Source organism: Lytechinus variegatus, chromosome 7, assembly GCF_018143015.1.
Source record: "Lytechinus variegatus isolate NC3 chromosome 7, Lvar_3.0, whole genome shotgun sequence".
In the NCBI taxonomy this organism is placed as follows: domain Eukaryota; kingdom Metazoa; phylum Echinodermata; class Echinoidea; order Temnopleuroida; family Toxopneustidae; genus Lytechinus; species Lytechinus variegatus.
In genome coordinates this window covers 32,723,342-32,749,523 of record NC_054746.1, presented here as the reverse complement: position 1 = coordinate 32,749,523, position 26,182 = coordinate 32,723,342, and the positions used below count along the sequence as shown (strand labels likewise).

General features: G+C 33.9%; 1 protein-coding gene across 1 annotated transcript in view; it reads right to left on the bottom strand.

Annotated features, from left to right (window-relative positions):
- Window positions 1-371: 371 nt before the first annotated feature.
- Window positions 372-26,182, bottom strand: part of LOC121419048 (RNA helicase aquarius-like) — a 37,534-nt gene continuing 11,723 nt past the window's right edge. Inside the window, exons 4-41 of the mRNA XM_041613333.1 lie at window positions 26,055-26,136; window positions 25,565-25,639; window positions 24,308-24,451; window positions 23,202-23,270; window positions 22,828-22,928; window positions 22,397-22,473; window positions 21,944-22,008; window positions 21,076-21,189; window positions 20,550-20,663; window positions 20,118-20,221; window positions 19,471-19,573; window positions 19,080-19,200; window positions 18,766-18,858; window positions 17,137-17,237; window positions 16,419-16,445; window positions 15,580-15,679; window positions 15,043-15,210; window positions 14,491-14,660; window positions 13,385-13,494; window positions 12,697-12,828; window positions 11,959-12,108; window positions 11,472-11,541; window positions 11,092-11,202; window positions 10,553-10,662; window positions 9,978-10,113; window positions 8,839-9,006; window positions 8,354-8,395; window positions 7,870-8,007; window positions 7,325-7,396; window positions 6,261-6,448; window positions 5,507-5,678; window positions 4,694-4,864; window positions 4,233-4,318; window positions 3,536-3,647; window positions 3,011-3,073; window positions 1,864-1,977; window positions 875-1,137; window positions 372-428 (exon numbers count right to left, since the gene is read on the bottom strand). Coding sequence (XP_041469267.1) covers window positions 404-428; window positions 875-1,137; window positions 1,864-1,977; window positions 3,011-3,073; window positions 3,536-3,647; window positions 4,233-4,318; window positions 4,694-4,864; window positions 5,507-5,678; window positions 6,261-6,448; window positions 7,325-7,396; window positions 7,870-8,007; window positions 8,354-8,395; window positions 8,839-9,006; window positions 9,978-10,113; window positions 10,553-10,662; window positions 11,092-11,202; window positions 11,472-11,541; window positions 11,959-12,108; window positions 12,697-12,828; window positions 13,385-13,494; window positions 14,491-14,660; window positions 15,043-15,210; window positions 15,580-15,679; window positions 16,419-16,445; window positions 17,137-17,237; window positions 18,766-18,858; window positions 19,080-19,200; window positions 19,471-19,573; window positions 20,118-20,221; window positions 20,550-20,663; window positions 21,076-21,189; window positions 21,944-22,008; window positions 22,397-22,473; window positions 22,828-22,928; window positions 23,202-23,270; window positions 24,308-24,451; window positions 25,565-25,639; window positions 26,055-26,136 — 4,261 coding nt within the window. The 3' untranslated portion in view covers window positions 372-403. The remainder of the gene's footprint in view (window positions 429-874; window positions 1,138-1,863; window positions 1,978-3,010; window positions 3,074-3,535; window positions 3,648-4,232; window positions 4,319-4,693; window positions 4,865-5,506; window positions 5,679-6,260; window positions 6,449-7,324; window positions 7,397-7,869; window positions 8,008-8,353; window positions 8,396-8,838; window positions 9,007-9,977; window positions 10,114-10,552; window positions 10,663-11,091; window positions 11,203-11,471; window positions 11,542-11,958; window positions 12,109-12,696; window positions 12,829-13,384; window positions 13,495-14,490; window positions 14,661-15,042; window positions 15,211-15,579; window positions 15,680-16,418; window positions 16,446-17,136; window positions 17,238-18,765; window positions 18,859-19,079; window positions 19,201-19,470; window positions 19,574-20,117; window positions 20,222-20,549; window positions 20,664-21,075; window positions 21,190-21,943; window positions 22,009-22,396; window positions 22,474-22,827; window positions 22,929-23,201; window positions 23,271-24,307; window positions 24,452-25,564; window positions 25,640-26,054; window positions 26,137-26,182) is intronic.

Below are 26,182 nucleotides of genomic sequence, written 5' to 3'. Positions count from 1 at the left end.
CTGCCTTCTGCTGTATCTCCTATACACACCATATTGTTAGGTGCACTGTACATTCAGTGTATACCTTGTAAACACTGTATGTAGGTCATGCTGTGTTCATCTGTGTTGCACAGATTCGCTCTATACACATAGTCATTGAAACCAATTCCCAATTATTTTCAAACTTTGGTTTACATTTCCAAGGTTTTGAAATTGATCCTGTAGATATAATACTTTGAAACTTTTGGGATGGTATTTTTACACTATAAGCCTAATATTTAGCCCCTTTTCAAGAACCAAAATGAGAATTTTTTAAATCAGAACAAAGTGAAATGATCACTTTAATCATCATCATCATTGATTTTTGTGGCCATCCTTGCTGTATCCTTTTGAACGTCATGAAACCTTAAATATCCACAAGCTGTTAAGTTTCATCCATCTGTTCAATCCTGTTTGAAAAAAAATTAGAAAATTCAAAATTAAAAGTTATAAGTCAATAACGGTGAGTTTCATTATTTATTTATCAGAAAAACTCCAATGAGGCAACAAAGAAAGAATAAGGGGAGAATCATCAGAAGCTGCAATGTGTACCTTAGGATGTTGACAGAACAAAATTACACAGATATCCAAGGAACAGCAATAGTCAAATGACTTGTATCATCGATGCAAATCTTTTCATATGCAAGCTTGATAATGATATAGAAGTATAATTCTTGCAAAAGCCTCTTAATACCCTCTGAAGTCACAACTGAAATTTGGAAGGACTCCCTTGCACAAAAAAAAAATCATAACTATAAATATCACAATTGCTAAATTCAATTCCTGCTATCAAATTTTCCATCATAAAATAACACCAATAAATGTATGATACAAAATCATTAAAGAAATAACTTACGTTTCTGATTTCTCTTTCTCCACAGTGGTCTCTACCTGCTCTTTTACTTCCTGTGTTTCCTTCTCATCATCCTCCCCTTCTGATTCACTGCTGCTCTCCCCTGGATGTTCTGGCATCTTGGAATGGTCCACCTCCTCCTCGGTATTTACCACCTCTTTATTGGCTTCTTCATCTAGTTTAGTCTCCATGGGTTCTTCCACCTTCTTTGGAGGGGGTTTGTGAGACACTGGAGGCTTGGCAAGACGTTCCATTCTTCTTTGGCGCTACACAAGATCACCAAATCATTTCAAAGGTCAATAAGTTTGGGGTTTGATTGATTGAATTGATTGAATTTATGTCCGTTAAAAAACAAACAAGTATATAAATTGAAACATGTGAATTCATATATGAAAACGGGAGGATGGCCTTACTCAGCAGCATCAATCATGGTGCTGCTGGTCCTCGAGGGGTGTAATAAATGAGAATGCAATGCCCTTTTGAAGCTCCAACATAACCATCAGTAGTATAATGAATAACTACCCTACAACATCCCATTATGCTTAGGGGTATGTTCAGCTCGTTAGTAATCAACAATTCACATTACTCATAAACAGAAGAATATGGCAAGGCAACATTATGTAGTTTCTGTGCATATCCTCATTTCACCCCTGTTCTACCTTTAGGCCAAATAAACAAAGGAATATTATTCAGTTTCAAGGCTGAGATGGAGCCCCATAGCTGTGTAACAGAGATTTCATTAAAAGTCTGTGGTCAGCAAAATGAAACATTCTTTCAATGAAATCTCAAGTAAGATTCATGATAATTTTTCTATTGTCAGCCATAGTCAAATGAATGTAAAATTTATCATCATTCTTTCACTTCATACTCTCACTGCTGCTATTATCATTGTGATAATGTAACATATGTATTTTGAAAAGTGATAACTATATAAATCATGGATTTTCTATTGATAATTTGATTTGGTTTGATTCAGTATAAATCATACTTACCCCAATCTGTGCATGCATTCTTTGCATACCATCATTGTACATGTCAAATACAAACTGAGCCATATGAGGCATATCTTCAATCACCATCACACGACCTTGTACAGGTTGCCCAGCCTGAATAAACAAAACAAAAGGAAAAATCATGATGCGTTGTCTCAGAACTAAGTGCTACTTAGTGTCATAAAAGTTTCCAAAATGTTGTACATAAAAACTTGAGATCCAGGGCTCGGGTCAGAGGCCAGATTCATGCCCTTCTCCTTCTTAGATCACATTTTCGGATTTAACAGCTGTTCTGAAGTGTGACAAATGTGTTTAAAGATAGATTCCAGTTCTGGTAACTATCTCAAAATTACTTTTTACAGAAACTAATATAATGACCACCCAAGTGTCTGTTTGTATGAATAAAAAATATGTGCCAAAGGATTCTGGAAGAAATTGTGTAATTGCTGAGAAATAAGCAAAATAAGCGCAAATTTGGTCACTTCCGTCGGGTCTTTATTCCAGCAATAATAATACAATGTCCCATGTGTGCCTATTTGTGTTGGTGATCTTCAGTGTGAACATTTTTCAGTGTAGATTTCAAGAGTTCACAAAGTTCAGTTTATGTAACTGTACCAGATCTAGATCCTCGATGATATACTGACAATTAAGCCTGGTTTTACAGACTTTCTCATGAAATCAGTGTTTACTGCAACTACTGGTATTTCTCTTTAAATCGCTCTTTTTTATATCGTCTTTTGTCTCACTGTCAATAAAAATAAAATAAACAAAGATTAAATCACAATCCCAACACGATGAATCTCATGAACTGACGTTTCAATTTCAACCATTTGTTTTCCTCTACTTAAAATAAAAACTCTGAAAGGCTGGGTGAGGGGTGTAACATTGTATCAGTATTACAAATCACATTCACAGTTTTAACTGGTAAGTCAAATATTAATTTAGGATCAATTACTACTAATATTACTATTATTACAATGCAGCAATTATACACAGATAAATGGCAATACCATCACCTCAATTAAAGCATGACTACATTGATAAGGTGCATGAGCAATCAAGGAATGTCTTCCTTTAGAATTCCAATTTCCTTCTCCAGGATGGATTACACATAAGAATTATATTAATATCAGGCTTCTTTACTTACCTTTCTTTGTGGTGGGTAGGTCTCAGTTGGAACGAGATGGAGGTGAATTGGTCTCGACATCAGCTGCAAATAAAAAAAAGATAAATACGTCATTTCTCTAATTATCCTTACTCTTTATCTATAGAACAATATATCAAGCACCATACCAATCTAAACATTTATCCTTTTAAATTTCATTTAAGATCTTTTTTATTGACATGGAAATTACTTTATGGAAGCAATAACTTCAAAGAAAGTTAGATAAATTCAAGAATGAAAATTACAAAACAAGAAATACATAAAAAGATCAATAAAACTTTGGAATTAACATCCATCATTGTAGAGAATGATCAGAATCCAAGAAAATATAAAGTATGAACCTGTCACTCCCAACTACTACATCTATAAAAGTTTGAAAAAGCTGAATTGACAGTTGCTAGAAACTAAATGGTTATCAACAACAAAGGAAGTCTATCTAAAGTTATATAATCATAACATTCTATTTTACAAATACTTTAGATTACTGGTAAGTGTGATTGTTCTTACATTTTGGAATGTTGGTGATAGTTCATAGCAGTTCTGGAACAGAGATACCCTGGCAAAGACATAGAGACCAAGCCTAGCTCTAGACATGGCCACAACAAGTCTCCTCACGTCTCTGAAAACAAGGAAAGCATTTTGTACAATTATCACTGATGCCACTTTGATTTTCATCTAAAATATGCCCTTTTTCAGAAAATAAGGTGTATTGTACAAGGAGTCAGAATTACTGAAAATTGCCCGACTGCCTAGCCATACACTGATTCCTAACATAGACCCTTAAAATTTTGTTTGGCAGGGATAAAGTTATAAAGATCATGACAATATTTTATATTATTATAACAATTATTACTATCATTATCAACATTATTATTATAAATATCATCATCATCATCACCATCGTCATCATCATCAATATCATCATTGTCATTGTACATCAGAAAGCTAAATACAGACTTACTCCCATTCCACGATTGAGCAAACCAAATACTGTACTTGTATGTTAACAAGCCCCTTTTTCAGGCATCTCTGTAAATTATACATTTTTTTTAATTAGACCTGATATTAACTCTTTCACATGTTTTTTATGATTTAATCATTCTCTCTTTTTTTGCTGACAATGAATCAAAGCACTGTAAGAGTAACTATAAATTACTCCACAATAAAGCTTATAAGACATTGATAAAGTTCTATACAATTATACCTGATGTGTCCAACTGCCTTTGTTCTCACGAGTGAGAGAAGAATGTAGTCATTCTGTTGTCCCTGGAAACGATCTACTGTTGTCACCTGAATTTAAACAACAAATCAATATTGCGTTTCAATCCAAGCATTGAAAACAATTTCATACACAATTGTTGAAAACCTCCTAAGAAGACAATACACTGAAATAATCTACATTTGTAACTTTTATTTCACTATCCATCATCTTTATGGAAAACAGGTGAATTTATGTTCTGTGTAGGTGCTGGTGTTGACGTTGGAAGCACAAACTTGATTGCCTTCCCTAGCTTTAAGCAAGTAATTCAAAATTCAATATATCTTCAAGTTACATTATTTTGAGATTCCTCCCGGGACTAGATCTATTTAGGTTTGGTGTTGTGTTGATATAAAAACCAGCCCAACCACCAACAGTGAACTTGAAATCATCCAATGTGTCATTACCTTGTGAGGTTGACCAATCAGAGGATTGTCTGAGCATCGTTTGTTGATGACATCACGGATGAGATGCTTCTGACCATTGTATGTAGTGAGGATACTGATCTTCTCTGCCGGGTATCCCAGCAATCTCATGTACATGAAGAGCGCCACCACATACTCAGCTTCAGCCAGGTTCTAAAAGCAAAGGTAGGAAAAAACAGATATTTAATAATATTAACTGCACACTAAACAACCGATCTGTGATGAAATTTTGGAAAAACCAACTTTCAGCCGACTTTATAGAACTATAAACAAATATAATTATCTAAACTGAGAATCAAAATAAACATATAAATACTGGAATCATCAATAAATCTAGATTGGCTACAAATCATTGACATGTGTAAGATTGCACTGTTGCGATTAAACCTGACTTTGCTGGTATATACACATAAACAGGGTTCATACCATGAACGTTAAATTTAGTACCCATCCAAACATTAAATATAAAAAGGGGGTCTACAAAAAATGTTTCAGGCCAGTTGTGTAGTATGTGGTTAGCTTAAGTAAATCATAAATATGAAAATAATCTTATGAAATGTCTACTTCTTATTCACTATCTTTCCAACTTGAATTATTTTTGACCATCTGTTACATTAAGTAACAGATTTTTACTTCATAAAAAAATTAAAATGAAAATCAATGCAGTAATATCCTTCAACAAACTGATGAATGAATTACTTCTCATCACATGGCCGCCATTAGATTCATGAAGGTAGTCATGAATACAAAAATGGATTTGATATTAAGACCAAAATGGAACCTCTTGTGTTTTACCTGATAGAAGTAAGGATTGGGTTCTGATTCACCGACTCCATTGAAATTATCTACATTGATGAGTTGATAGTCAAAGGCCAACCCTGGGTTTGAAGTCTGAAACTCAGGCATCCTATTCACATGAGGCAGGTTTCCTAGGCTACGATACCTCCAGTTGTAGAGAGTAGCAATGCTATGAGGAATTTACAACGACAACAAAATGAGAAAGACATTGATGACAAGAGGATGGTCAGGAACCCTCATTCATTGCACATTGCTTCCAGATTAGGCACCAAAGCAGAATATCAATACCAATTCATTGATAGTTTAAGCAACCTATTCAACAAGAAATATGCAAATGATTTAAACCCTAAAAGAAGCTGGGTGAGTGGTCCCGTAATGCACTTCCCAATACTTTCCATCAAAAAAATTGTTGATGATCATAAGTGTTTATGTTAGAAAACAGCTGTATATATTTCAACTCGACCACATTATGAAGTTTGGCCAAATGACTTTCAGTGCAGAGCCCTAAAATAATGAAAAATATATCCTCACATTAGCAATGAAATATAAGTAAGTTGCTGCTTTTTCACATGAATTGGCAAAAGTAAAACTTCTTCAGACATATTTTATCAACTTATATTAGCTTTTAAATGATGAACTTTTATGTTTGCTTGTATTAATCATTATGTAAAATCAATTAATCAATTGTAATAGATCAGTTGTAGAACAATTCATTTGATTTCAGGCTAGAGTGAATTATTTATTACCCTACCTTGATCTTGCTCTACCCTGTGCATCCAGATCGACGGTAGGGACACCTAACCTGACGAACCGGGTGAAGAGAGATTGCTCCATGTTAGAGAACTTCTGGAAGGCCATGTTCTTGATGACCGGTGGCAACTGATGATGATCACCAATCATTATCCATCGCTTCAACCGATTGAAACCATCCTCAGGATTCTAAATTGTCAAATATAGGCAATTCCATGAGCTGGTGGGTGTTTCATAGAGCTGTTTGTAAGTTAAGAGCAACTTTAAGAATGGCTGGTGAACCTTTCTTACATGCAAAATAATCAAAAATGAACATTTAATGGTGAGTATCATTTACCTCAAAAAAAAGGACTACCAGTCATTCTTAAAGTCACTATTAACATTATACGAACAGCTTTATGAAACGGCCCCCAGATCAACTTTCTTGTACAGAAGGGATGTAAGGCATCACAAATAAAAAGAGCTGAAAAAAACTGAAAAAGTGTCAAAGTAAGCTGAAATTGAAGAGTTCCCATACTTTTTGTAAGAGGAAAGCTAAAATAAGTTGAAATTAATCTGTAAACCAAAAGCAAAAAAAGAGTTTACCTCTCGCAACCCTAGTACGTCTAATGCTGTATTTACTTCACAGAAAGAAGTACACAAGCTATGATTACAAGAGAGTATTACATGAAACTCTGAAAGGGTTTCTTAAGAACTGACTATGAGGTGTAGAATACAGAGCCTTGGAAACTACAATCTACCAGACAGGAGAAAATAAGTCTAAGGGAACTATAAAACTGGAAGTGTGAAAATATGAGACCTTGATAGCTGCATATACATGTATGTATAGGCCTACATACAAATCCATAATGAACCTCTTCACCTTATCTATATTCTTTGGCCGCAGTCCCTCAAAAGGTGAGTGAACAGCAAAAAATATTTGTGGCGCTTGAGCACAAAAAGGTGGCCACAAATTTGAGATGAATGATCTAAATTTGATAAATTCTTAGCAATACTTTATTTATTGTTAAATGAATAATGAACACCTTTCTCGATTACCCTGAATAAAAAAAATGGGGAGGTTACCTGAAGGAGCAGAGGGATGAAGGTTTCTATCTCTAATATTTGAGCAGATTCTTCCATCAAGATGTTATCATACTGTCGGGGAAGATAAAGAAATACAAAACATTAACAGTAACAATGACGGGAGCATGAGCCGTTCTCATACAATGGGTCATTTACTGGAATAGAGTTAAGAGTAAGCTTTGTTAAATATATATGTATATACATGTACTTGTATTTTCGAATCCATTTTTACATTACCAAGCAATAGGAATTATCATTGTTATTGCTTGCTAGACCGCTAGATAGCACTCAAAGTGTAAAGTAACAATTCCATGTCAACATGAACATTTCATAGAATTACAAATTTATGTAAACATACATATTCCAATTCAAGGTCTTTGTTCAAGTAGGAATTGTGTATGTACATTAACTCTAAGTGAAAAAATTGTAAACATACTCAAAAATTTATGACACAACCTCCCACCCTCCTATTTTTTATAAAGAAATATTCATGTCAATTTTCAAATAAGGTGAACTCTAGAATCAACATGAAAGGAGAAGCTTACCTGGAATCTAACGTCGACCAAGTCTCGCCTCTTGAGGGCAGCATGTGTACATGTCATTGCGATGATCTTGGCTTCCTTGATGAGCAGGTACTTGGATCGGTCTTTCCCGCTCCGCAATAGCTCAAATGCTCGGAATTCCTGTCAATGTAAAAAAATTCCATTATTAGTCCTTATTTTAGAAAAAATTTTATTAAATTGCATTATCAAACACTGAAACAAAATAATGAGAGCAATTCATCCCCTCATGCAAAAATAGCCATTGTAAATAGCAAAATAACTCTCTTGAAATAATTTAGGTTCAATTCAAAATGAAATATTAGATGTAATAATGAAGAAAAAAGTCACTGCTCTGAAAATCTTATCATTTTTTTAATCCAAAAAAGTGGTGTTTTCAAAGACTCAAAGAATGATGAGAGCATACCTCCTTGAAAAATGAAATTCAGTTTCTTTGAAAAATAAAACAAAACTTTGATACTACTCTTACCTCAAGCTGCTGGAAGATCTTCTTGATATGGCGATAACAGCCCTGTAAAACAATAAAAAAAATTATTTTGCCCCTTTTCATAAAATGTCATAAAATTCAAATGATTTGGAAGTATGTTGGAATAACTAAGTACAGTTTCCTTTAATAGGCAATAAACAACCTATAAAGATAATTGAATTGTGAAATACATAACTACAATCTTAAGTCGATGCTCCAGATGAGTGGGCAGACAAGTATTTGCTGTGGTGAGTCCTCATGTGAGAGTAAAGACCAATTTGTGATGCACACAATCGACCACAGCTGCTACAAGGGAAGGAATCCAAAGTGAGACTCCACTCTCTTTTGTATATACCTTCATGGGAAAATGCTCAAAATTTGCCACAGCAAATTTCGCTCCAATTTACAATATCAATAGTGTGAAGAATTGTGAGCAGAACAAAAAAAACATATTCTATGTTAAATACTGACAGAAACAATGAACATACCTCTGCAATGTCCATATCCTGAGCATAGGTCTCCCCTTTGAAGACTGGTTGTGGGGCATTCTCAAAGAATTTATGGAAAGGGAAGTGAGTGACAATGTCTTCTACTCCAACCTCCTTGCCTCCCTTAGGCTTGACCTTACTCAGAAACTTCTCCCATCGTGCTACCACCTGTTAAAAGAATGACAAGGGTGATTAGAAGGTCAAATATTAGGAGGGTGACATTACAGAAAACCTTATTTGATTGGTCAGATATTTCAAGGAGCTTTAACCGATTCACTCCATTCTTAGAAAAATAAATTCTTTTCACAGAAGCAGAAAAAATACAACTGGATACACCTAAATATTCAAGGTTCTTTATCCATCTATCTGAATATTATTTGATACACCATGCTTGCTCACATAAAAGGGGAAATATCTATGTTCTGGTTCCATGGTTCCATATTTCATGAGATGGGAGGCCGAACAGATTTCCAAAAATGCAAGCCTCTGCATTTTGTGAGTGAATCTTGAAAGGAATTCATTCATGACATCACAATGATCACAGTAAAAAGAATGCACATTTTGCCAAAGAAATTTCTGCGCAAATAGTGGTGCACACTGGATGCTTAGATACGTTCACAAACAAAGTAATACGGTCTCATATTAAATGGTTGAAATGAGCGGTCATGCAAGTATTTTGTCTTACAAACAAATTGGCTAATCACAAAACAAAAACTCATGAAATAATGGCCACATTAGAGATAAAACCTATTTACCACAAAAAATAAGAGTTTAACAGATTCCTTTCAAGCTTTGAAAAAGTCCCCTCTGAAAAAAAAAATTTGAAAAATAGCCAAGGGTCACTAAGTCACCGCCAAAGTCAGAGGCGCCTCGGTCAGGGTTACAAGCTCTTGCATAGTAAAGAAATCGAAAGTGATTTTTCAAGGTGAGTCTGCATGATAGTGTTATCATTTTACTTAAAAAAGCAGTTAAAACAGCATGAGAATGTTCTTAGGCAAAGGATTTCACCCCCCCCAAAAAAAAAAAAAATCTGAACAAAAATTATATATTATATTATTCAGATTTCAGTCAGGAGTATATCATGCCTGTTACTGCTACACATTTCCACATGGAAATATGTTTTCAGTACTGGAATTTACCTGATAGAGATAGAAGTGACCAGCTGTCTCACAGGTGTATGCAACATCACCAGGAACTCCAAGACTCTCCTGTAATCTCTCTACCTCTTTGAGCAGCTCAAGACGACGACCAAGAACATAGTTTACACGGCCATACCTGGTAATTGCACAAAATGAATTCCATTTAGGGCATGTTGCAATAAGGGAATACTGCAGCTTAATCTTGAACTAGTAACTATTTACTTGTATCCTTAATTCCAAGGAGATATTTCACCGTGATTACTATACTACTACTAGTAATAATAATTGTTTATAATTGTTATCATCTTTATCATCTTATCTGCCTAAAACCTACCATAAGAGGAATCAACATTAAGGAGAACATTGGGCTTATTCCATAAAACAACAGGGCAAGTGATGATAAGGAGAACCGAATCTACATTAGGAAGGATTTTAAACAATTGGAGAGGACAAAACATTTCCCAGTAACATTGGTATAAAGTAAAGGAATTTATATCATTATCATTATTTTCATTATAAGTATCATTAGTATTAGTATCAATATCATTTATAGTATGAATATAATCCTCACAAACCTGCTGAAATCTTTTTCTGTCTCAAGCGCCTCCTCACCATGACCCAACCTCAATAAATGCCTCTCATCGATATCTAATGCCATGATCTTCTCAAACAACTGATTCAAAGCCTGATTAATACAAAAACAAAAAAAATCAATGGTCATTGCTTAGTACTAATCATATACAGAGAAGTTTATCAATATAGATTTATTTTGAGAGCAGGATATGTTTCATTAAACTGCCCATAAATGTATGCAAGAATTTACAGCAAATAACTTTAATATATGAAATCCCAAAATGCAAAGCCAGAGATATTTTTTTTTATCTAGCTGTTTATTAAAAAAAATTCCTTGTTCAAATTGTGACAAAAACCGTACTTTAAATTAACAACATCTCTTTTAATTAACTGGTAGAAACTGGGAAAATAATATTTTTTTCCAGTTCTCAGTTTTAGAACTGCTGGATATAGACAACTTTTATGAAAGTGTCCCCAGGTCACCTACTCCATTGGGGAAGAATTTCTTGGGGGATAATGCTTTGTCCATTGTCTTTCTTACCTGGTTAGAATGTGTGACTATAAGAGTCCTCTGCTCTGGGAAGTTATGATAGATGTTGGAGATGATCTGAACAGCAACATCGGTCTTACCAGTTCCAGGAGGTCCAACAACCTATCATCAAAACAGAAAATTATATTTTCATCAATTTCCAATCAAAAAGTACATTGAATTGGTACTAAAACCTGAAAATACAGGTTTGACTATATTAGATAAAAAAGTCAAGAAAATACTACTCCATAAATAATGGTATTTTGTTTTACATTATTTTTGGTGAACCAGTTGCATGCATTTCATTATAAATATTGAATATTGTTTTTCAATGCCATAATCACTTTACAGGCAAAAGTCCAATATTATATAATGAAACTGAATCAATTTACCATTGTAAGACCTGGTTGCATGCCGGCTCTGACGGCTTCTATCTGTGTTGGAGTAAACTGGATGGCATTCCTGTGGAAACAGAGAATATGATTTAATAAACAGAAGAGATATTTGAATCCCTGCATCACTAATACTTTAATAAAAAGGAGCAGTTTATTCATTAATTTCAATTCATCATCCAGCTATTTTAGCAATAATATTCTCTATTAACTGCAAAACCATAACAGAGTAAACCAAGCCACTGAGTTACTTGGGGATAATATCAACAAATCAAATTTCATATAGTACTTAATAGTGAAGTTTCTAAGAGATTTACAAAAAAAAAAAAGAGGGATGACAGCATTACAGAATTGAATATATGAAAAGATTTAATTGAAGATTGAGGAGGGGAAAACAGTCTCCATTCTTGAATTTAAATAGTAACAATGTACATGTAGATGTGTATTTTTTATGAAATGATAACATTTTTTAATTATATTGACTGACTTTTTGGGTTGGTTGTATGGATAAGGGCCTCTGTTAGGTATGATGTGAGGTTCAACGATGATTTCCTTCTTGGCTTTCATCGGAGTGGTGTCATCCACCTTACGTTTCTTTCCTGAAGTACCTCCTTTCTCAGCTTCTGGAAATGTTATCCTGCAATCAGAAAAAAGGGAGGGTAATCTATCTATCTTTTTACAAAGAATCAAAGGATATCATACTTCTTACCCCCCCCCCACCACCACAATCACCACCACCAACACCACCACCACCACCACCATCACCAACACCACCAACACCACCACCAACACCATCACCAACACCACCACTACTACTACCACCACTACTACTACTACTTCTTCTTCCCCCACCTCCTTTAAACTTGATTCTATTTCTCCTCATTCTTTTCCTTCTCTTCATTATTTATTCTCATCCTCCTCCTCCTCCTGCTATACTTTTCACTCTCCTCTCCTCCTCTCATCCTCCATCTCCTTCTCTTTCTCCTACTTGTTATCATTCACCTTCTCTGTATTCTCCTTCGTCTTTTTTAAAATTTTCTCCTTCACTCCTGTTTTTGTCCTTACTTTCTTCATCTGCATCTTAATCTTCTTCTCCATGGTCTTCTTTATTTTCATCATCTTCTTCATCTTTAACCTAACTGAGGTTTTATCATGCATATGCTTAGTAGTAAGGGTGAGAATTTCAATCTGAATATGAGCCTTTCAGTTGTTCAAAATGACAAACCTGAAAGGAGGCACTAATTTGGCTGGGTCATCAGTTATTAACTTGACCGTATGGTCTGGGAAGCTAGCCCTAAGATGGTCAGCATTCAAAAATGTGTCGTTCCAGTCCAAAGTTGAAATCTGTTTGGCCATCCTGTAAAAAAATGAGAAGAAATTATCAATTTCACAGTTGTAGATAAAAAATAAAAGATGAAGGGGTTAAATAATTGATTTAAGTTGTCATGTTCTTTACATTAACTCTGAATATGAACAATTTTGACATCGTTCTCGTATCATTTTAACATTCAGATTTCATCATTATTAGAATAAAATTTGTTAGAATAGTATGAAATCTACATTGAAATCCTCAAATGCACACTGTTGTTGAAAGTGAAAGGCAACTTCTTAAGCCAAACTGAAGAAAGATAGCATATCCATTCATATTGCTGTGGAATGAACCCTGTCTCATCCAATTTAGGTATCATAAATACATGAAATTTTGCTAAAATAAACTTTGCAATTTCTAAAGATAACGCTAATTTTAAAGAACAAAATGAAATGAAGTCTAAATCCCACTTTTTTAAATGGTCATGACAAATGAAACAAAAAATGAGGAAAAAAATCAATGATTTTACTCCCTGACAACAAACAACATACATATTTTATTAGATTGACCTTAAACCCCAAAGAAACAATAGTTCAGTTCTTACTTGGAGTAATGAGCTGCTCCTGGATCCCCATACCCTAGAAGAATATCATGTAACCAGTCAGGTACTACACAGTCAGTATTCATCAGGTCACGGATAGTCTCCAGAACAGCCTACAAGCAAGGATCAGATAACATTACATAAGCATTACAACCAAACTTATGACCTTGGACTGAGGAACTGTTTATTGTAATTTTTGTTAAATGAAATGTCATCATCCTGGCTACTGTTGTAATCAGAATTCATACATGTTTATCAAGATGTCAACAATGGAAAAATTCCTATCTCGATAGGGTACAAGAACTCTTCAATTTTTCGGAGAGGCAAGTCTCAGTGTGTTGCAAACTGGCTGTGGTCACAATGGTACTTGCGGGTCAGCTGTGCACTCTTAAAGCCTGTGTATAGCTTTGGTAAAGGGTCAATAATGTGATTGATAATCGAATATCATCTAATATGACAGTCTTACTGAAGCGTAGAGACCGTTAGATATTTTTCCAACTGCACTTCTCTGAGAAAATTTCAAATATTCAAATCTTGGATATATAGCGCCCTCTCTCGGCGTTGCTTGTTTTAAATTAAAACATGGGCATTCAAGCACTTATCTTATAAATTTAGTGATTAGATATCCAAAAGTTACAGACAAAGAACATATCTTGAAAGTTTCAGCCCATTCCATGATTTGGAATAGGATTTAATGGAAAGACAAAAACACACAGATATTTTAATTTGATCGGGTGACCCGATCAAGTTAAATTTCCATGTAAAATCGCAAAATTTATCCCGTAAAACACATTTTCATTTCATATCCTCCACATCATAACTGTTATAGGGCATATCCATTCATATTAGCTAGTTTTGAATTAGAATAGTGATAGGTGCATTTTGGTGGATTTACCAAAACTATACACAAGCTTTAAGGCACAGTGTACAGCAAACCTTGATTATAGGTTGTTTTTTCTAGATAGCTGAAAACTACTATTTTATCTAAAAATATCTGATGTTCTTAATCAGATACTTTGAAAATGCTTCAAAATGTTCTCATTCCATCAGAATCCACTTATTCTAAATTCAACAAAGTTAATTCATTTTTACTGATTGTTTCGACATACCTTGAAATTGTTTTCCTTTGGCTTTCTCCTCATCATGATATTGAAGCTCTCATAAACATCCTCAGCCCCAGAAGAAGCTGTCTTGGCCATGTCCTTCTGGTACTGGTTAGGGTCTAGCCATACTCTGTAGGTTCTGGTGATACCTGGTAAATCAGGCTTGGGTTCTGGACCTAAACAAAAATATAAAGAGTAAATATGTGACAACAAATCTCAAAACATTTCTTCTCATCATGATTATAAAGCTCTCATACATGTCCTCAGCCCAAGAAGAAGCTGTCTAAGCTATGGAAAATAAAAACATTCATTTAATAATGAAATACTAAGTTTGTTGTCCTCAAATATATTTTTGAATGTGACTGAGAAACTAATTAATTTTATAATATTTGTGATATCAAATTAATAACATGATAACGATGCCATCGCAACTGCTGACTTCACAACCACCACTGCTATGCAGGCGAGACAAAATTGTAAGAATTGACTATAATTATGAACATTATTATCATAATTAATACTTGGTTATACAGAATCAAATCACATATTAGAGCTCACCTTCTTCAATCACTTCTCCTTTCTCATCCAACATGCCTTCTACCTCACAACCTCTGATGTAAGCAAGTCCAACCTGATCAATGAAATGCTCTTTATTGGTGAAATGACTACCAATCTTCATGGTTGGACGGACAGTTACAAGGAAAGCAACATCATGCTTCCGAAGAGCTGGATGGGGGAATGAATGGAATAAATGCAATTATCATGGACAGGTTAATATTTACAGTGCTGATGGCATGTTTGTGAGACTACATTTTGAATTGACCATTTCTTCAGAAATCTTTCAAAATATATCCAAATTAAAAAGATATATTGAATTTCTGAATTTTTACCATTTACATGTATATGTGATGAAAGACAATAAGCTAATTTTCTTAGATGTTTGTCAATTGAGCATTCAAATTATATGGAATGTCTTGACTGCAAAGTTTAAGACATTTTGATCTCTCTAATTTAGCAATAATCTGGTGATAACATTGATAGCATCAATCAAATAGTGCAAATGTTAGAAATATATAACAGTTGTTGATTACTTACATTCCCACTCTGACTTGATATGCTCACGGAGGTTAAGGGTCAAAGTGATATCAGCTCTTACACTTGCTGGGTGATTCTCACCAATGTTGGGTTTTGAAACCTGCAATGATCAAACCAGCAAAATAATCCCGTTTTAATAATCTACTGGGAAACAAATAGCATCTCATTCTGTTGTATTTATAATAATATCTGTTTTAGAAAAGATGGGAACAATAAATAATAAAAAAACTTGCACTATGAAAATAAAATTTTATATGATAGCCTTTATTAGAAATTGGGATGAAAAATATAAAAACTCAATGCTAAAAAACATAAAATCACTGAACAAATCACATTTTTTTTTCTTTTTGTTTGTCTCCTTCCATATGAGAGCCAATACATATCAAAAAAAAATTTTAAACTAAAATCTCCTTTGAATTTGTATAACATTCCAATTAAATTTTAATAGATCACTGGGGTTTCATACTAGTATTACAGCACATGGGACATGGTGGTGATTTTTTACCTGATTGCTAAGAAAGCATAAATGCTTAAATAATTAAATGAATAAAAACATGCACTATGAAACTAAAATTCTATATGATGGCATTATTAGAAATTGTTTTGAAAAATGTAAAAACTAATTGCATTAATGCTTAAATAATTTAATGAATAAAAACATGCCCTATGAAAACAAAATTTTATATGATGGCATTAATAGAAACTGTTTTGAGAAATGTAAAAACTAATTGCTTAAAAAAAAATCACTAAACAAATCACAGACTCTTCTGTATAAGCAAGCATATCTTGTTGAAAACTTCTCAATCATACAGAATATTTGTGTATACATAATTTCTTACCTCAACTACTGAGAATGATGTGATCGGCTGTAAGAAAATACAAAAAAGAAAATAAAACAATCCAAATTAACAAACATTTACAAATGAGAGTGAAAGGTTAGCAGGAAGGGTGATATTGAATGTAAAAAAAGTACCTGTCATTATTAGATATAATGTATATTGATACAATCACCTGGTATTGAAAATAATCATGTCTTTACATGAGAATTGGCATATCGTCAGTCATGATCACATGCATGTCTGGACATGGCAGGTAAAAACAAACAAAAAACTTTCTAATAAACTGGAACTGGACTTCAATTATTCTGAAATGGAAATCCATAATAAAATTTATAAGGCATAAATATCAAATTCAGAACAGACATGGATGGACATACAGATTTATAATACTACTAATAATAACCTGCAAGTACAGTCAGATAATGCATGGTAGTAGTAGGTTTGTCGTGGTCTAGTGGTTCTGACTCTCGCCTTTCAGAGGGTTGTGGGTTCGAATCCTAGCCATGGCGTGTTTTCCTTCAGCAAGAAATTTATCCACACTGTGCTGCACTTGACCCAGGTGAGGTAAATGGGTACCGGCAGGAAGTGATTCCTCAAAAAGCTGTGCGCACCAGAATTGGTAGACTAGCTTAGCCGGGGTAATATAGGAGCGCCTTGCAAGGTGGATACGTACCCTATACAAATCCTATATTATTATTATTATTATTAGAACACTTACCTGTGCCATACGAGCCCACCCTCCAAAGAAACAGCTCCCATCCTCAGCCTTCCAGGGTTTCATTCTTAGTACAGCATCCTCTATGTCCTGTCTTATCTCATCTAAAAAAGATAGTCAGCAAAATAAAGCAAATAATTAGATTCAAATACTGCTATTATAAGAGATAGTCTTTGAAAAAAAACCCATTGTATTACAGTCTTGTGATGCAACAGTTGTGCCTCTTGTAGCATTCACATACTTTTGAAAAGATCTCAATCTACACTTTGCCAATCTGAGATGAGAACATCAAGGTGTTTGGCTTAACAATTCATTTGACTTTACCATCTCATTGATGGTTAAGCATTTATAAAAGCTGAATATTTAGCTAATACAATATACCCAATTAAAACTCTTCAAAAAATAAATGTTTCAAAAATTTGCAAGTAATTGTGGAAATCTGTGTGAATTTGGAGATGAAAAAGTAAGAATGTGACATCACCAGGGATGAATTTCACAAAAGGGTGAGCATGAATTGAAGTTGCACTTGGAGGGGAAGTTCACCCGGACAAAAAAAAATTATGTAAAAAAGTAGAAAAAAGAAATAAATATATTGGCAAAGATTTCAGGAAAATCCATCAAAGAATAAAAAAGGTATTCGAATTTTAATATTTGATTTGTGATGTCATATGCGAGCAGCATTCCTACATAGCAAAGGGTGAAAAAATCAATGAAATATCATTTTCTCTAAAAATTGAAAATTGTATTTTTTGTACCATCTGCACATCAATAGACAAATCATTTCACAACCGCTCCTAAAAAGAAAAAAAAATAGTAATCACGAACCATTAAAAAATTTAATTTATGCATTTCATATTACATGGCTATGGCCCAGCTACTCGTAAATGACATCACAAATCAAAAACTTAAAATTCTAATAGCTTTCCTAATCTTTGATGGATTTTCCTTAAAACTTCACCAATATTTTTATTATTTTTTTCTATTATTTTTACTACAAACTTTTTGTCAAAATTCCAATAAGGGTGCAGTACAATACACATCAAACTTTATCACACATTCCTTTTTTTAGATCATGCTTAACAATATACAACAAGCGAATAGGCATGAGTGCGATGGTGCGAGATTTCGCATGAGGTGAAAGAAAGATGCTCTATTCAACTAGGCGTTAGCTGAGTTGCATAGAGAACAGAACAGTGTTTCGTTCTTTCACCGAATGCGTAATCTCGCACCATTGCATGAATAAGAATATTCGCTATTTGTGTTGCACAACACCTTGGAGTTAAGCAAAAATATGGGGAAAAAGAGTTTTTTCTTGCAGTATCTATGAAAAGGGAGCAAAAAATTGAAAGCAAAAAGCAAATCCCACAAGCGCGCACATGACCTCAGGCAGCTTTGCGCATGTAGCCAGCAAGCTATGCGCGTATTTCACCATCATTTACTGTACGCAATGAATTGAAACATATTGTGACGTTACCTCCCAAAGCCGTGCAACGGTACATTTTGGATGGTACATCTTTTGTGCAACAGCACAAATGTTTGACATTCAGCCTCCCATTTGCTTGCGTACAACAAACAAAGTAGGCGTTGTACAATATACATCAACAGCAATGAAACATTCATTCTGAAACTTACATGTGGACTCTAATCTGAAGAGATGAAAGTTTCTGAGTAGGTAGTCATGTAGTGTTAGCATCTGAAGATTCAGTTTAGGAAGGGCAAGACAACCTGAGAAGAGAAAAAGTTTCAAGAAGTTTTATCCAGTTTTTGAGAACGTAGTAATCATTCATTCCTATGGTGATAATGATGATAAAATGAAGCCTCAAATATGAAAGACAAGACAATTTTTGTCTGCATAGTATGAATACTGGGAAACATATTCTTTGAAAAAAAAATGAAAGAAATGCAATTTTTTTATTTGAGTGAAAAGGAGTGATAGTGAATGATACCTTCACCCGAATAGAACTCAGTAGGAACCACATTCTCATCCCATAGGATCTCTTCAGTTGGGTAGAGTGGTGTCTCATTCAATGACTGTATTTGGGATATCCTTCTCTCATGATGGGAAACCTGAAATAAAATATATAAATAACAAATCACATTTAAAGAATAATGGTCAATAATTGAAATAATCTGCTTTGGTATAGCGCTTAGTACATAGGGATGGCATCTCAAAGCACTTCAAAAGATAATTACACGTCATTGTAAGAGTGCCCACACACAATGTATGCATTTTCAACACTCCTTGACGAACATTCCAGCAAAATCTTCAAAATTAAAATGCTGAATTATGCGGTGAAAAGAAAAACAGAAGATATAATTCTTATACACTGTTCTTACCATGAGATCTAAAAGGAAAGTCTTCTCTACCGTGGTTTCATCATCTTCACCAAGAGGGGGCAGCAGATGTAAGAAAGCAGCAAAACGATGTAAGTCTGATGCACTGGGGTAGAAAAAGGATTTGAGATGGCGTTATCAATCATCTCAGTTGGATCATATGATGCTGCACATGTTCAAGATAATAATAATAATAATAATACATTAAATTTTCATAGCACTACTTCCATTCCGATTAAATGCTCAAGCCATTTTGAAAGAAAGGGGAAAGGGTCACTGAAACAAACATAATTTTAATTTGCTTTTAAAGGAACATCCTGCATGAGCAACAATATCCAAGTAATATTTTGGGAAAGTGGCACATGTAAAAGGCCAAAACTGAAGGATCTATTAGGCCTTTTTGAGGCTGATTACGACGTAGCAATACTTTTTATAGTCATGGGCTATAAACCTGAAAAACAAAACATTGGGCATTTCTTTATGAGCAATTATCAAATTTCTCTTAGCAACAAATGGGAAAGTTCTACTAAAATAAATTGATGAAAGGTTAACAGTGAAATTTAGTCATTTCAACATTATCTGTACAGAAACAAGCCAGTTCCTGAAGGCAAAAGGTTAATAGATAGTCAATATCAATAGTATGTACCTACCTTAGCTGTGTAAAATGCTTGGTCAGTGTTTTTCTTGTGTCAATACTGGCTACATTTGACAAAGCAAATCTCTTCAACTCTGGAAACAGCTTGAATGCTGCTCTCTGCATGACAAAAAAAAACATTCCAAAATGAAATCAGTTTCAAAAGGAGAGCACAAACATAACAACCTGTATCTTTCACACAATATGCCTCATGACATACTCTTCACTTCTATTATACACTATAAAGAATTATAATCTTCGGATTTACCGAAAAATTACTACAGGCTTTGACAAGTAAATCTGTTTTGCAATTATTCGATTAGTTTTAACCCAACCTTCAATAGGAAAATTTAATTGATTTGTATAAGAAAATAATTAAAATGTGATTATAGTGAATACAATAATCATAAGGTGTGCAGTGGCACTTCTTAGAGGAGGGAGTATGTACCTGTAGAGAGCTTATCCTGTCATAGTGTATATCAGTCATTTCATGATCTGTAAGAGCTGTTCCTGTTGAATCCTTGATCTCAAATCCAGCATAGAATGTTAACATGTCCAGTAACTGTCATTCAAACAAACATAATGATTGTTTCAGAAATAAACAAAACTGATGAATAAGTTAAGGATTTGAAAATAAAGACATTGAATTAAGTTGGCTTGTGTGATGTATGTGCCAATACTGACAGCCAGCTAAGAAAAAGAAAAAAATTACAACGGAATTCCAGGGAATAGGAAAATCCTTAAATTTCCTTTCCAATGCTACAGAAAAAAATTCCACACAAATAGGAAGAAACAGGTTAAATTGGCAATTTTGTATGCTAAGCTTTTTTAATTACATTTTCAAAGCTGCTAAATAAAACATAGAGTAGAGTATCCAATAAGTATCCAATATGGTAAAAAATGATCAAATGGAATATCACTCCAAACTTCTACCTATCATGTTCATGCAGAATTGAAATTCATTGATACTTTACCTCACTGAATAGCTTGCCTTCCTTCCTCTTTGCTAGTGCCGAGAGACGACATCGTACAACTACATGGGCATCATCCATGACAGCATTGAAAAATCGCCTTGTTGGTAGTTGCGCCTTCATAAATTTAACAAATCAGAAAACTTCAAAGTTTTAGCGATGTTGGACTCGTTTCATACTTCTAAATCCTTGTTAATAAAAATATGCAACATAGTTCAGTAATATTTTTCAGTGTTGAGACAGAACATGTATGCTTCAAGTCTTCAAAATTGTCCAAAAAAAGTTTCACGGATGGAATGGAATGATTGGTGGGGATTTTTACCTGATTGCTAAGAAAGCATGAATGCTTGTAAGCACGCAACCAGAGGACCAACGGCTTACGGTCCCCTCCGAAGGACCAGGTAATGAGGATTAATGCCTTACCAAAGGGCACTAGCGCACCAAGTGGGAATCGAACCCGGGTCACCGGAATACGAATTCCCCGCTCTACCAACTGAGCTACCGTGCCTCCATAACTCATAACATGATATGACTTGATCATGTCATGATGTGGATAACAGAGCTCAGCAGCCAGTCAAAACCAGGGTTTCCAAGGTAATTAAACAATGAAACATACCTTAGTTGTAAGGTTTTTTTTATGAAAAAGGCCCAAGAATTATATTTATTTTTACAACAACCCCTACCTCTTTGACAAGAAGTCACTTCTTTCTCAACCTTTTTCCATGAAATATTGAATCTGATCCTCCAAGGGATTAACTACGTGAGAATGGCTACATGGTAAAATGACAATTACAAAATGATTGTGTCATGTACCATAGAATTAAAATGTATAAAACAAGGACTGTAGCCTACAACAGAACAAGCATCATACCTCTAAGTCTACCATCATCTCTACAAAGCGCTCACAGAAATGAACCTTGTCCATTGGTGCATCACCTGCAAACAAACAACAACAAAAAACAATGAAATAAAAAGGAATAGAGCTTTAAAATTCAAGCCTGTTTCTTCAGGTTGACTTTTATATCAATCTACAGTGCTCTCTATAAATACAGATTTGGTAAGTTTTTGTAAGTTCTCTGCAAAGAATTTTTGAATAAATGTGGCAAGAACTAATTATCTGCTTTTAGTTCCAATTCAAACTACAAATGGAGGGAAAAGGGAAAATTAGGAAAAAGATATAATGACAGCACTAGTAGGTCAATAAGTTTGCTTGATCTATAAGTGGAAGCAACATCCATAACAAATAAAATACAAGAGAAAACACTAGCTGTCATTAGTCATTTTTCTGTTAGATTCAATAAATATTTGGATGTTTTATATTCACCTTCCTCTGGAATGGAATCCAATATTGTATAGAAGAGCTGGATTAACTTAGCAAGAAATCTCCGCTCAAAGTCACTCCTGTTATGATATAAAGTAAAGAAAAGTAATGAAAGAGTAATATTGGATTACATACAATTACAAATCATGAAAAGTAATCAAAATACCCTCTTCTTGTTATGAATAGAATAGTTGGCTCTAGGTTAAGGATAGGGGAGTTTGCTATTACATGCATATTCAAAGAACATGCTACTAGATGATATGTTGTGTATTTTCATTGTGAAACTCCTTGGCTTTGAATTTAGAGTTCCGATTGTTTTAAAGCACCTAGTTCATACAAAAAAGTGCCTTCCCTTGAGATTCAAACACAAAATACAAAAAATGAAGTTGAGGATAATAACTTTATCTCAGTCTCCTAATTAAATCTTCTCTTACCTCTTCTTTGTCTCCTCAACTTGTTTTGCATCATTTTTCTTGATGATATTCCAAAATTTCTTGTATTTCGGATAGGCTTTCAGCTCTGTTTCTAGTCTTCCCTGATGGCAAAAAATAGTAAAAGGGTAAACTTTATTGTTTATATATATTCTATTTTATATTTCACCTCACTTAACCTGTACTTTAGAACAAATCGTCGCAGTACATCAGAGCCGAGACAACAGTAGAATCCTTCAAGAAAGCAGTCAAATATCATCTCTTCATCCTAGAATAAACTTTCAACAATTCATCTATTGTACTTGATTATGCTGTCTTTAACTAATGCAAAATTGAATTTCTAAAATGAAAAACAAAATAATGGTGATGTAACCTACCGGTAGAAGACACACCCACATTGGAAGGGATACCAGCCTCTGAACTTGCTCTCGTATCACATCAACTTCCTGCAATTACAAAACAAGTCAAGTGACATTTAATCAACATATCAGATTATCATGACATCCTTACTAAATAAGGCATCATCTTGCAAATAAAAGCTTTCTAGATCCATTGTAAATTGTAGAACAAAAGGATTATTATTTTTATGCATATCTTTTTGGAACAGAGCCAGGTAAAAAATTCATGTAGATCATCACTTATGATGACCATCACTATGTAGATAATCACAATGTTGATCACTATGCAGATCATCACTTTCATTATTAATCATATTGATCATATTAATCCTATTGCAAAATACATAAATCCAATTCCTCAATGACTCTGTGATGTGCAAAGAGATTACATTCTTCATAATGTTAGAATTATATTCACTACCATCATAGGAAATAACTATTTTTCTACAGGGATAACATAAAATGTTATTTATTAAATCAACTTTCTTTATTTTTTTCAACAGGCCTATTATGAAGTATATTTAATGAACAATCAATTCATCTCACATTACAAACAAAACAAATCAAGGAGCCGGGTGGGTGTTTCATAAAGCTGTTCGTAAGTTAAGAGCGACTTTAAGAACGACTGGTGATCCTCTCTTGTGGTAAATGGTATATACATCGGCGATGGTTAAGCGCGTAAGAATGGTTCACCAGTCGTTCTTAAAGTCGCTCTTATCTTACGAACAGCTTTATGAAACGGCCCCCAGGTCTCCTAGGAAAAATCAATAAACAAAGTACATGCCAATAGATGCCAATTAACTTTAAATGTCAGAAACTTATGTATTGTCAATATTCAAAGGTTATGAATATCAATCAACATCAATAAAAAACAATAACCCAACTTGCCATATGAATTGGGCACTCAGAAAAATCCATCTAAGTAAAAAGAACGAATACTCTTTACAATAGGGGTGCTTAACACAAAGCATAATGATTAATCACAGGAGGAATTAAGTAAATACATTGATAACCATGTACAAATCAATTGTAATATTGATCAAGCAATCAATAATTATAGCTTTGTGTTGCAAGGTTTCACCTACCAGACTGTTGAAACAATGAATGAGGAAGATGAGGAGTACTGTTCGTTCTCTCAGTGATATAGTCAGATCCTTTATGGTACCCAAGGTAAGCTCTAGAACTTGGTGGAAGAATGCTGGAAACTGCTCAGGTTTCTTCTTGCAAGCCTAAATAATCAAAACGGTAATAAATAAGAAAATTTTCATGAAACTAAGTGTTACTCTTAAAAAGTGCGCTTTTCAAATGTCATAAAATATAGAAGTGATAGCAACATTGTTAAAAAGCATACAGATCCATTCCAAAGAATGCTCAAAGTACCTGTAACAATATTAACAGCAGAGACATTAATCTTACAGCATACACTACATGTAATTCATTGGTGCATTTCAGTCTTTTTTCCATTTTCAACTCAAAGGTTTCAATAGTGAAAAAGCAATAGCCAGTCAGATCATTGTTGCACATACATTTTGCTCCAACCATGATCATGAACCAATAAGAATTATTTGGTGCTATTGTATTAATTCATCAGAAAAAATTGTAGCCCAGAACTTAAAGGTCAAGTCCACCTCAGAAAAATGTTGATTTGAATCAATAGAGAAAAATCAGACAAGCACAATGCTGAAGATTTCATCAAAATCGGATGTAAAATAAGAAAGTTATGACATTTCCAAGTTTCGCTTATTTTTAACAAAATAGTGATATGAACGAGCCAGTTACATCCAAATGAGAGAGTTGATGATGTCACTCACTCACTATTTCTTTTGTTTTTTATTGTTTGAATTATACAATATTTCAATTTTTACGAATTTGACGATTAGGACCTCCTTGCCTGAAGCACAAAATGTTAAAATAATGGAATTCTACGTGTTCAGGAAGGAATGAAACTTCATTTCACATGACAATGACGAGAAAATCAAAATATTTCATATTTCAAACAATAAAAAACAAAAGAAATAGTGAGTGAATGACATAATTGACTTTCTCATTTGGATGTAGCTGGCTCGTTCATATAACTGTTTTTGTGAAATGAAGCGAAATTTTGAAATGTCATAACTTTCTTATTTTACATCCGATTTTGATGAAATTTTCAGTGTTATGCTTGTTGAATTTTTCTCTTTTTATTCAAATCAAGTTTTTGTTGGGGTGGACTTGTCCTTTAAGTTTAGCTTGAATGTTCAGATTTTCCATTAACTATTTGCATTTTAGCTTCACTTTGTCAACATAATTGAAAATTATAGAACTTCCATGACAAAAATAAAAAGCATTTTTCAAAATCTCACCTCCCATGCTGGAACTCCTTCTCTGAATTTCTCATTTATCATGACTGCAATAGAAATCAGGTGACTGGGGCTTGACTGAAATAATAAAAAAAAATTGTAAACACATCCATCAAGTTTTTTCATTAATAAAAGGCAAAATATATCACCAAAAATGACAGGGTGGTGGATTGCAGTGATGCAAACATAATTTTTTTCATTGAGATTTGTATGTTCAAAGTGACCATTTTACTTATTTCATATATTGCAAAACAATTTTCATTTGCCTTCTTAATTCATATCACACATGCATGAGGAGATGAATGCTTAGGGTGAGCTGTCTCTTTGGAACAGTCTGTATAATCATTCATTTTGTTGTTTCTATAAACTATTATACCTGTGGAAGGGTCTCCAATAGATAGGTAAACATTTCAGCAAACACCGGTTAAAAAAAAATCATCCAATATACTTGCATTGTAAAAACAACTTTTCAATTCCAACAATTGTGTCTTACCTTTTCAGAATCATAGTTTGGCCATAAGTAGTTTTCAAGATATTGGCTAAACTCGAGCACCATGATACGACGTGCAGCAAACCTGCATGTAAGTAAAGATCCAGTTTAAACCATTAGAAATGTGCATT